Source organism: Nicotiana tomentosiformis, chromosome 1 (assembly GCF_000390325.3).
Source record: "Nicotiana tomentosiformis chromosome 1, ASM39032v3, whole genome shotgun sequence".
NCBI lineage: Eukaryota > Viridiplantae > Streptophyta > Magnoliopsida > Solanales > Solanaceae > Nicotiana > Nicotiana tomentosiformis.
In genome coordinates, this window is record NC_090812.1 from 53,069,734 (window position 1) to 53,082,614 (window position 12,881).

General features: G+C 32.9%; 1 protein-coding gene across 3 annotated transcripts; it reads right to left on the reverse strand.

The window, feature by feature from the left end:
- Positions 1-1,797: 1,797 nt before the first annotated feature.
- LOC104096581 (SPX domain-containing membrane protein At4g22990-like) lies at positions 1,798-12,596 on the reverse strand. 3 transcript variants are annotated; one of them, XM_070182784.1, is made up of 11 exons: positions 12,463-12,596; positions 8,021-8,097; positions 7,515-7,635; positions 6,738-7,049; positions 6,401-6,505; positions 5,100-5,554; positions 4,579-4,880; positions 3,531-3,715; positions 2,860-3,050; positions 2,246-2,379; positions 1,798-2,160 (listed from the first exon to the last, which is right to left on the reverse strand). In XM_070182784.1, the coding sequence occupies exons 2-11, from the start codon at positions 8,071-8,073 to the stop codon at positions 1,922-1,924; spliced, it is 2,097 nt and encodes a 698-aa protein (XP_070038885.1). In that variant the 5' UTR covers positions 8,074-8,097; positions 12,463-12,596; the 3' UTR covers positions 1,798-1,921. The 3 variants fall into 3 exon arrangements, with proteins under 3 accessions (XP_070038885.1, XP_009601260.1, XP_070038886.1); XM_009602965.4 differs by lacking the exon at positions 12,463-12,596 and adding an exon at positions 8,776-8,938; XM_070182785.1 differs by lacking the exon at positions 12,463-12,596 and adding an exon at positions 8,776-8,941 and having other exon boundaries at positions 2,021-2,160; positions 2,246-2,392.
- Between the last annotated feature and the right edge of the window lie 285 nt (positions 12,597-12,881).

Sequence of the window (12,881 nt, forward strand, 5' to 3'; positions counted from 1 at the left end):
ACCATGCATGTTTGTTGTCAAATTTATTATTTCTTACGTATGTTAGTGTCACCGTATATATAATAGACGATGTTGATTTTCCATTGTATATAGGTTAATTTTGAAGAAAAATATACCCGTCATGCTACTGAAAAACTTAAATACGCCGAATAGCTTATGTAATAGCACACAGATGGTGCATAGAAGTTTTGACAATAATGTCATACATGTAAAAATTATGATATTGGTCAATGTGCTTTTAAGTATATTCTTATCCCTGAATTCAACTTTCATTTTTCGAAACTAAGGAATATCTTTTTAAATTTGTGTGAAAATAACTTTTAGTATGTTTAAGTTTTGTAAATATAATAAATAAAGCACAAGGACAAACATCTATAATATTGGACAATATTTACCGCAATATGTTTTCTTGCACGAACAACTGTATGTTGCACTTTCAAGAAGGATATCAAGATCGACAACAAGGGTTCTGGTTAAGGCAGAGCAACCAAAGCATTAGGAGGAAACATACACAAAAAAATATTGCCCACAACGAAGTGTTAGTTAATATATCATTACATTAAATATTTTTAAACTATAATACATAATTATCTAGTGTAAGTTTTGATGATGTTCTTTTATTTTAAATTTATGTATTATACATAATGTAATAATATTTTTCGGCATTTAGATGATTGTTGTATTATTATACATAAAAAAAATATTAATTAAATTTTATCGTTCCTTCGTATAAATAAATATTTAAATTATCACGTGCCATTTCTAACATGCCATAGATACTAGTTATTACTCCCTCCGTTTTAATTTATGTGAACTTATTTCCTTTTTGGTCCGTGCCAAAAAGAATGACCTCTTTCTTTTTTTGGAAACAATTTACCTTTATGCAATGATTTATAACCACACAAAATATATGTGCCTCATTTTACACCACAAATTTAAAAGTCTTCTCTCTTCTCTTAAACTGCAGAAGAGAGTATTAATAAGGGAATAGCAGTGGCTACTTCTTTTTACTGTGCTCAAAATCCGTGTCGCTCAAGTAATATACTAAGCATACTTAACCTTTAATATTAAAAATCTGAACTTCGGTCCATCCACTTTTGAATTCTCGCGAATTTAACTAACTATTACTCCCTATAAATCATGTACTCTCCTTGTCTTATTTAAAGTTTTCCTTCTTTAACGGACAATATTATCCTTAGGAATAGTATGGGTATACTTTCTCCTCTTCTTTTTTTTTTTTTGGCTGTAAGAGACCTTTTTAACTTCAAAGTCAACATATCTAAACACACACAAACCTTCTTCTTTTTTTAAGGCTGTAAGAGACCAAAATTTACATGCTTTGAGAACCAAAATAGAAATTTAACAATATCTGAGAGACCAAAAGTACGATTAACCTTCTCTTCTAGCCTTTAACTAAATAAGTTTAATTAGGTTTCTTTTAACTTCAAAGTCAACATATCTAAACACACACAAACATTAACAGTGGAAGTAAAATTTGTTTTTAATGTTATTAGAATAATATAACTCCTTTAAAAACTATTCATGGAAAAAAAAAAACTAATCAAATTGCAGTTCTATGGTTCTCCTGCCCCATGAGCCAACCAAGTATAATCAAAATTATACCAATTATTCCTTCTTTTTTGAGTCATTTTACTTGATTGCAGGTTATTGCTTAAAACATTGCAGTTCATGGTGTTTTAAGACCAAAAAGCGCAAAAAGATGACAAGTTTTATGGGACTTGAACTGATAAGATACTATTTATATCACCTGAAATTGATTGAATGGAAATTAAGAGCTACTAAAAACGATAGACTTCGAAATTCATACTATAACTTTATATTGGTAGTTTTCAAGTTAGATAGTTCTCTTACATGTAGTAACTATGTACAAGAGCTAGAGAAAGGTTTCATATGATGATGATCAATAGAGAGAATTGTAAGTGAAGCAGGTGGCTATGATGGAGAAGATGCAGATAAATAGTGAAGGTAGCAGTGTCACATTCAAAAGCCTACTCATTCCCCAGTATCCTGCCAAGGTTATTGTGCTATCTGCAAATACTCGAGCTAAGGTTCCGGCTTCTGTTGAAAGTAGTCCACCATTATACGTTCCTTTAGAAAGCCTCGAAGACATGACTCGAGATAGAAGGTTAAGGTTAACACCTGCATGTTTAAAGAAACAAAGGCCTTTTTGTTAGCCATGATTAGAGTTTATGTTGTTGAAGTCATTAGTGTTGTCACGGTTTACCTTCGAGTACTTCAGCAGCTACAAATGTGATAAGAGCTGAAAAGACATATTGTGGTACAGAATAAGGGATTATGACTTGGAAACTCAGTACTATTCCCAAGCATACCAAGATTTCTGATGCTAGCAAGACTTGCCTGTAGGAAATCACTTAAACTTAGTGTATCAGCAAGAGACAATAGACAAGCTTAACATGGTCCATAAAGTATCACTTAAAATACAGATGCTCTTCTTAGACAAAGCAAAATAGAGTTTAAATATTACTAGTTTGTTGGGATATTAAGGAAAACTAGCTGCTGATGATGGATAATATAAAATTTAACAGATGATAATCTGAATATAAAAGTGTACTTAATAACCTGCTATCCCAATTCCCATAGTACTATAGAATCATTGGACTTAGATAAAGGAAAAGTGCGAAGGCAACAATTTGTTTTCCTGGAGGAATAGTAGCTAATTTAACCAATAGTACGATGGAAAAGAATGCGATACTCATTAAGTTTTGTTCCCTGATTTACTTTCTTTTTTTACCTCTTCCCATTCTGTCCCTGCGAATGCATATATTATTGATGAAAATGTCAGGAAACTGCAGAAAGGAACCTTGTATATATGTTTACCTTTCCTCAAACATGTTGCTGAGATAGCTTCCAACAAGAATGTTAACTGGAAGGACAGTCAGCCCAAGACATGCAAGAAAAATGGCCACATTGCTTGTTGACCATATGAAGTAGTACGTGGTGACAACGCTTGATTCAGCAAGTAAAATCTCCATTGCATACTTCAGCATAAAGTATATGAGCAGTTGAACCTGTGCAGAAAATTATGACTGCATAAACAGTTCTCTGTTCCTGTTAAAAAGACCAAGAAAGAGACAAATATGCAATTTCAGTCTGCACAACCCTCAGAAAGATGACAGACACCATTGTGTTCCCAAGGTTACCACTTTGAGTATGTCCTATGAGAATGATTTTTACAAGGCTGTCTACAGAATGTGATGGGTACAACCAATTTAGATTTACAATTTATTCTAACTTCAACAGTTCCTTATACAATAGCATCGAACTTTCGGTTCATCTGAACCTAATGATTCCATGTACTAAGAAATTCATGGTTACAATCTGCACGATAAAATGTCTCTCCACCAAAAACTGACATAATTATGGCTTGTACAGAAGATTTTCATCAGATGTCAACAGACTATCTGTCTTCCATAAGATTTTCTTATGGAGATTTTGTTAAGCGCAAAAGATACCAAATCAAACTTGATGAAATCAAATGAAACCCAAACCTTCACTGAGGGGGTAAGCAGCTTATACGCAGAGACAATGGAAGTAACAGGTTTTTGGATCTCCTCTGCAGATTCTTCACTATTATCGCAATCTTGGTCTTCATCTTCATCTTGTTGTTTCTCCTCTGCACTTGAAAGAAGTGGCTGGGAAATACTATTCTGCACTAAACCATTTTCAATCTGCCCTGAGACTCAAAATAATAGCATGTTTCAGGTGGAATTCTAACTATAAAAGGTTAGCAAGGAGTTGCAAAATATACTATGCCTTCATTCTGCCACAAATATGGGGTAAGACAAACTATTCAACGTGATCACATGGTTACGCCAATAATTTGGCATTTATCTGTTTTATTTGACCAATGTAAGTACCAGATCTACATAGCATCCTAAATTTTCTCACAGTAAACAAAAGGTCCTAGTCATTACTGGAAGCTAAAGAACTGAATAAGAACGTTATCAGGTTCCAAGTGAACATAAAGTAGGAAATGCCGTCCATGAAATCATGACATATCTAGTGTTACTTTATTAACAGGTGGAAACAGGCATTCTGCTAAATGAGGTGCATGACAAAGAAGACCGTATAAAAAACTGTTTTGCTCTATGATTGAGGTCCCAAAGTATTGAGTGTAGCAAATGCACTTTTGTATACTACTATATATTATCACAGATAAGATCTCAACATGAAATGACACTCTTGTGACTTCTGAAGAAAGGTTTCTCTATAGGACTAGTGGAGTTAAAAGATGTTTTGTAGAGGAAACACATTAAGCAAAGAAAGAACGTGTATCATATAAATGAATAACTACCACATAATACTGTTGAAAAATAACTCAAACAGATTGTTCATTAAACTTGTCTATGCATACAAATAGGGACTAGATGAGACTAGATATCTTACAAGAAACTTGTAGTTTTCTATGACAAGGAAATTAGGAGGCCTGGTTCAGAAACTCCCACAAGGTTCTCAAAAGGTGAATAACCAATCAGGTTAACAAACCCAAAAAAAAGATGATTATTCAATACTGAAGTGTTAGTCTAGCTGACATACCGCTATTGGCTTTTTGTGGCAGAACATTCACCATTTCCTCTTTTGGAGGTTCTCTAAAGGAAATCCACAAGCATAATAGGTAAAGAAACCATGCAAGAGCCATTATCCATCCTGGTAAAGTGTCTTGGTTAAAAGTGATCTTCATGAACTTAAAGTTAGCTTGAAGCAAGCAGGCAACAGCCGGACCACATGCCATTCCAAGTGCACTTGCACTTACAAAACCAGCGGAAGCCTTCATTCGCAGGTGCAGAGGCACACAATCGCTGATATAGCGCCTATTAACTGCCCTTGCTGAACCAAGCCTGAAATAGTAAAAAAAACATCTAATGGTAAAGATGTCCTGGTCCTGAAAATGTAATCGAACTAATTAATGGTATTATTATGGATGAAATGGAAATGAAGCACGGAGCACATCAATAACTAGATGATTCCAACTGAAAGAGTACTAGAATAAAGTCACTAGTGAGTAATGAAGCAGAAAGGAAGCAGCACTCTAGTGAGTAATCACTATAACAACTTACCCACAAAATAGGCGACCGATTAGAAGTATGTATATCGAATTGAAATCATACGCCAGTGCATATAAGGTATTCCCAATCAGAAGGACAATGCTGCTGAAAACAAGAGGCTTCATGTAGGATTTATTTGACCATGCACTAAAATATACTGAAGAGAACACCTGAGCAACAGCCATAGATCCAATCACAGCTCCACAAACAGTTGCTGCAGCTCCAAGACTCAAAGAGTAGTCATCTGCTGTTGGGACTATTATATATGTGTTAACCATATACAAGAATGCATTAGCCAAGTTCAACAGAAGTGACATCAAGTGATATCTCTCAGCGGCAGCATGATCCTTGGAAGGAGTTGGCAGTTCTTGTGGTAAAATAAGTGCGTGTTTTCCCAAATAGTGAAGGAAATCAGTTGAATTTGTTAGTCTATCCACTGCATGATTAATAGCTTCGATGATAGGGTCCTGCACAGCATAGAAATATGTTCTGTTTACCAACCAAATCAGGAACAATGGAATCAAAGGTAGATGTTACTTATAGAAGCCACAAGCTCGGCTTTTCTTTCCAAAAATTGTACTTTTTGCAGTCAGTACTATTTCAAAATTGCAGTTTCAATAACTTCCTCAAGAAAATTTACTTTCTGATACCAGAAAGCTTCAGGTATTTTCTTTAGTTCACATTTCCATCATGAGAATGAAGCATTTCTAGCTTCACCACATAAGACAATACATAAGATCAGTTTAACTCAAGAAGTCCAACGTTTCCACTATAATCCCTAGACTTTTCTATAAATTGTCCTAAAAAATTCAATTAGCATAGAATACAAACTATTGGGAGGCATAAATATCACAACAACAAACCCAGTGTAATCCCGCAAGTGGGGTTTGGGGAGGGTAGTGTGTACGCAGACAAACACATACCTTGTGAAGGTAGAGAGGTTTTCCCATAGACCCTCGGCACCGGGGAAGCATAGTCACAGGCATAAATATCACTGGATAGATTTATTTCTGTATTCTGACATATAATTGGTCTCACTAGGAAATAAATAACAAGAAGTATCCCTGGTAACTTTTTTTCCGTGGGATTTACTTTATAGAACCAAATTTAGTTGTATCAACCATGATTTTGAGTGACATGAATATAAGTAAACCTCATCCTTTTGAATATAATAAATGCCTACAATAAATTATCTTTTTATCTTATTTAATTCTTCATAAGCTCCCGTGCACTATGGCCAACAAGCTATGTAACCAAAGTGGATAACCAATAACATTAAGAAATACTATACATAGAAGGACAGGAGAGAAAACCGGAAGTGGAAGAGCAGGCTGATCATATATTGAAATATAGCTCGCACGGTTGTCTTGGAGATCCACAAGATTGCGGGATATGGTTCCAACTACAGCGGAAATGCCCTGCACGTGACTTGTATGGTTGTGAGTTTTGTTCTTGACTTCATGCTAAAGACTAAAGACATATAACGTCAGTTTATACTGTTGGAAATAGATATTATCCTAAAAGTTGCATCCTTAACGAAAATTTGAGAAAACAGAATGTGCTAGTAAAGAACTTCTTTTTTTATTTTAAAAAAGCCGATGCTCCAGGAAAAAATAAAAGGAAAAGACAAGTTGTGTTCAGTTGTCATACCACATGCTTAAATATTTGTCTCAACTGGGAATAAGGATGATTTGCTCGAGTTTTGACATAGTAATTAGTGAATTTATGCTCACATCTCTTGTCAAACTTTTTCAGTATCTTGCGCACACCAATGGCATTCATTTCAACAAAAACGAGAAGTCGTAGCAGTTCTCTGCCTACTTCTACATATGACTGTTGTAGTTGGGATAATTTTGAACCATCTTGTTGCTGTATCAGGACATCATGTTCTTGCCCAAGCATGGATAACGTACTTGCCAGTTTCCCTTGTTGTTCCAACAGGAACAAAACAATCTTTTCAATCTGACATCATAAATACGGAACACTGATCTAAGTTAAAACAACTACTACTCCAAAATATTATATGATAATAATAGATAAATGGGGCACAAAAATAGGAGACAACTACATTGCGTGATTATCAGTGACTACTCTAGCAGTGCCATTGTAAACAAATTGATGAGTGCTGACATGTGATTTATGTCATTGAAAGGTTATATTTTCTTATGAGTTTCAACGGATGATGAAGTTCCTCGAGTGAAATACAGCCACAAAGAGCCACCAATAACAAACTCCCAAAGTATAGAAGGTTCTGTCATTAGATCGTCTTTTACTGGCTATGTATCATAGATAAAATATGAAAGGGTTCCAGATTGCACATCCAAGAACCTTACTAGTGTGCTTCACTGATAACAAACAACACACAAAAAGAGTAATCTGCTAGTAGCGATAAAATCCTTATACCTTACTAGTGTGCTTCATTTATACCTGCTTATCTAAAACCCTTGAAAAGTCCTTGAGAACATACTCGCGGCTCTGTTCAGAAACTTCAATCTGCTGCACATACTGCTTTACTTTCTTCTTCATCAACTTGTAGTTGATGTAATATCTGAAAGGAGTCAATGTAACCATAACAGTGGTAAGCTACCCAGGGGTATACTAATATTCCATATTATCAAAATTGATGCAAAAACTTTAGGTATCAATTACATTTCCCAAATATGATTCCAAATGAAATATTTTCAACTATTTTAAGGTATTTCTGTTACAAGTGTGCATGATCCTGTTTCGGCATAGAATTTATGTACAATAGCAAGCAAAACACTGGATAAAAATAATACAATAATAAATGAGTTGATAGTTACGATACTAAATTAATATTCTGTGTAGTTCCATGGAAAACTTAACCCCCAAAAAATAGAATTACACACAAAATTAACCCTTGAAACATCACATGAAAAATGAAAAAGGTTTGGGGCAAATGATAAACGTACCCTTGCCATTCTTGAATTTGTGTTTCTTTCAACTTTTTCCCGAAGGCAACCATCTTTCAGAAGCAAGGAATGTTAATCTGGGAATACAAAAAAAGATTAAAGACTCAAAAGCTGATACTTCAAACTACTAATTAAGTATACTAAGATGAATTCAAATCTGTAAATCAGGTAATCACACAAACTCATATAAATTCAAACAAAGTGTTCCAATTATATAAACATATCATTAACTGTTTCTAAGATTTATCCCATTCATAACAAATTAAAATCCTGATTCAGAGTCAAGAAGTCGAAAAATAGGAACTCTATAATTAAAATATTTCTCATAGACCAAAAATAGATGCTCCAAAACTCAATTGCATGTACATGCATGTGGCAAACATGCAAATATCACATATTTTGTAAAACGCCAGTCATCCGGAAAATTTCCATATTTTCTGCTAGTCAAAGTTTTTATTTCTCTCTCTCTCTCTCTTGACACCCAGAAATTTAGAAAAATCTAATTATGAAACCACACACTAAAAGGAAAACTAGAGTAAAACGCACAATCTAAATTTTTTTTACAGAAAACACGTTAGAGTAGGTTTTGTGAAACAACTATAATGGGAAAAAAGGGAAATTATTGGATCTAAGATCTCCATTGCTAGAAGACAGAACTAAAAGGGTATATCCCCCTTTTTTGTGTGTCTATATATATATATATATATATATATATATATATATGCATGCATGTACACATGTATATAGGAACATACATTCGCCGGAAAGCTGGGCAGTGGGAGCATTTGTGAGGGTGAGGGGTTTCTTGCAGTTCCGACGAGTAGTGAAGTGAGAGTGAAATTACTCAAGAAATTGGTCTCTTCAATCTCGCACGTAATTTGTTGACAATATGCCCACGTATAATCTTTCTAGTCCCGATCACCTATGCCCACGTATAATCTTTCTACTCCCTTTCTATATGAGAGAAATAAATGTTGGATTTAAATTTATACACGGGTAGTGTAAATTACCTTATGGCGTAAAAGGCGTGCACAAAATTTAAACTTATAAATTTTTATAATTTTGAGTTTAAATTTTATATGTAAAGAAATTTTACATTATCAAATCACCTAAAAGAATATTTATAAAGTTAAAATAAGACAAGTTAGCTATTATAATAGATAAAGGTGACCTAATAGTCTTAAGTGTGTATATTACCTAAATTTAAATTTAATTTTTTCTTTAGCTTGCAAGAAGTATATATGCATTACAATTGAAACATTCGGAAGTTACAGAATTAAACATATATTTGTCTTTGTCATGATCCATAAATGATTTCGTTCAAAGAACAAAATTTAAAAGTTTGTGGCTATAGTTTGAAGTGATAACTTTATATTTTGTCGTCTCCGTTTCTGCTCATTTTCTTTTTCGCATGAGAAGCCAGAGTAGAAGAGAGGAGAAGCCAAGGGAGGAATCATTTTCACGAGAATTGAATCTTTTACCCCTAGTATATGAAATCATATACAGTTTGACTAAGAAATTACTTCTCATTTACTTCTTTTTGCGAGTAATTCCCTTTTCTCTTTTTGCTACTGTTGGTTTTGCCAAAAAGGACATTTTGATGAGGAATTTATTTATATTTTGAAGTGATATTAGACCATCTCCAACGCTGCTGCATTTTGCCATAATGCAGTCAGTTTTTAGAAAAATTTGGCTCCAATGCTCCCCCATTTTTTGGGGGCAAAATGGGGATGAATAGTGTCACTCCAAATTTGGAGGAACACTATTCTATCTCTTCTCCTCCATTACTATTTTTTATTACTTTATTATTATTTTTATTATTTAACTCTTTTAATTTATCTTTTTATATATACCTAATTATGTTTATGTAATATTTTTATAATATTAATTTTACATTTTAACTTTAGCGTATAATTTTGATAAATTAATTTTCGTGAATTTATTATTTTTATGTAAAATTATAAGTTAATTTTATTATGGGTTATAATTGTACAAAAAATATATAATCATCTCAAAAAATGAATGGTGAAAATAAAAATTATTAGATGTTGCTAAAATTGAAAGATACGAATATAAAATATTAGATGTTGCTAAAATTGTGAAAATTAAAAATACATTAAAATTGAATATATAAAAAAGAAAAAAAGATATAGAATTTATTTAGTAGAAATAAGAAAATAAAATTTAAATAAAGATAATAATATAATATTGAAGAGAGAGAATAATATAAAATGGAATATTCTTTTTTGGGTAAAAAATAGAGTAATTGTTAGAGTAACTTTACTCCATTTTGAAAAGAGAAAATGAAGTCAATGGTTGGAGATGCCTAAGTATTGAATACTAGTATTTTAAAAGGTGTGGACGTAAGGCGAATTATTTTACATATGACTCAGCGAGGCGTAAGCCCCGAAGCATGGGGTGTAAGCCCCATAGGTATTTAATTTTTACTATTTTATAAAATAATATAATTACAGTAAAAATTTATAAACAGTAAATAAACATATATATATATATATATATATATATATGTTCTTCGTCCCCACAAAAAATTAATCAAAATAATCTATTATACGCTACTTAGAAGTTCAATATATATATATATATATATATATATATATATATGTTCTTCGTCCCCACAAAAAATTAATCAAAATAATCTATTATACGCTACTTAGAAGTTCAAGTAACTTGAGTAAAAAAGAATAAAGTTTTCTACATGGAGGAACAAAAAGGATGACTAACCTTCAATTTGAACTTTGAATGTGCTGGTATGAAGGAGAATGTAGTTCTCTTTGTATTTGTAAAAAAACAAATTGAATATTCGTTACTTTTGGGAGATATTAGCAGACTAGCGAACAAGATAAAGAATTGGGAAATACCATGAATTGGGGTTTCAATCAATAAAAAAGGTCTTGACTTTTAAATTTAATACATTTCAGTTCCTTTTTAAAACTTTTGAGTAATTACCAAGCTGAATTTTGAAAATTTGGGTATTATATGAATGACTTATTCAACAAGTTTTGTTTTAATTTAAAAAAATCTCTAGGGCTTACGCCTCACTAAAAAAAACTCGCCTCAAACGCCCGGGCGTACGCCCCGAATTGTTGGGCGTACGCCTATTGAGACTTTCGTCCCACTCCATCGCCCGAAACGTTTTTGGTGCTCCTCGCTCCAGGGCTCGCCCCGAAAACGTCTTTTAAAACTATGTTGAATACCTATCATTAATGTCTAGTTTTCGAACAAATATGGTAAAAAGGTCCCCATGCTTACTGCTTAGGGAGGGGAATATATAGTCTCCTTTTAATATATTATTCTGAAGAAAAATTTCTAGGTTACTTTTTTTTGTTTGAAAGAGACAGGCACATATTGCACCTTTTAGTTTTTGGATACACTGTAATACTGTATATTCAATTATGACTTACACATGGAACTCGTATATTGGGACATAATCCCCTTTTTGTCTCCTCCGGGATTTTTTAATGTTGATTTTATAGCTGTTTATAGCCTCAACTTCCTTTTCTTTCCTCTTTTAAAAAAATGTCTCGTTGTTATTGCGCTAAATGTTCTCCGAGCTAAAAATAGCAGGTGGGTCGGATATATAGCATATGTTAGTATTATATGTATATAATTGTGTATAATTTATTTTTAGAAAACATATTACATATCCTAGTCAGTAGTCATATGGTTATAATCATTGATGATTCTAAAATGGATAAGTCAACATTACATGCAATTGTATTTGGAATTATTACAGGTGATCTGATCAATTATTGAGCAGACAACCAGAAACTAACGAGATGGAAAATTTTGTAGTTAGAAATTTCCATGTATAACAAAGAATTGCTCTCATGCCAATTATGAAGGTTCAACATACATTAAAGTATAGGATTTCAACTCGACGAACTAAAAAAGTAAAAATCCTCTCCAGTTCTATATATATTTTCCTCTTCCACTCAAAAATAAAATTAAAAATTATAAAAAGCAGGCGAGACAAAAACATGCAGCAGGTCCACCCCATACAAAATGGAGTACGTAGCTGGATTTTGCTTGAATACAAGGTGGAAAAATGGACAGATTAAGACAAACTGTAATTAAGTGGTCACACATTGAAATGAATAATAATTTTTCCACATCTAGTACATTTAGCCACACCATAAATTAAACAAGAGATTATGCAAATGCAGCTAATCATGAACAAGATCGGTTAAAAATTAAAATAGAATAGTGGAGTATTACATATAGCTCCTAAACTCAAAAACTGGAGTACATATCAAATATGACATTGGATGAGCTTTTGTGAGTAGAAGCACATGTGTTCACCAGAAAGAAGAAATGCATGCACATATATATATATATATATATATATATATATATATATATATATATATATATATATATACACACACAGATCAGACGACAGAATAGAAAAGAGTTTTACTTACAATTTAAAGCTGAGAGAGTTTATTAAGAACTGATTCTTGATATTCTTCAGTAGTGTCTAATGACATGAGTCCATACTTATGGAGAAAATGCTGTGAGGGTGTGAAATCCAAGAATCTTCGTGGGGCTTTATAAGGAAAATCAAAGAGGAGGAGGGGAGGGGGAGGGGGAGGGGAGGGGGGAGCCTAAGTCCTTTTGGGATGTCAGGGGGCCAGGTAAAGTAGGACAGCTCACAACCAAGTAACTCATTAGTCTCTAAGAATTGGACACGTTTTCCACTATGGACAAATTAAATAACAGTACTCGTTAAAACAAATTCAATTTGTTTGATATAGATTGACTAATTAAATACAAAATTTAAACATAGCCTTATGCTCTTAAATATATTATAACATTTAATTTGTGTGGTTAACACTTTTTA

Coding starts and splice junctions, on each gene's coding strand:
- LOC104096581 (XM_070182784.1), bottom strand. CDS start 8,073: ATGGTTGCCTTCGGGAAAAAGTTGAAAGAAACACAAATTCAAGAATGG. Junction 4,881..5,099: donor ATCGGTCGCCTATTTTGTGG/GTAAGTTGTTAT, acceptor TTACTATTTCAG/GCTTGGTTCAGCAAGGGCAG. Junction 2,380..2,859: donor AGCAACATGTTTGAGGAAAG/GTAAACATATAT, acceptor GATTTCCTACAG/GCAAGTCTTGCTAGCATCAG.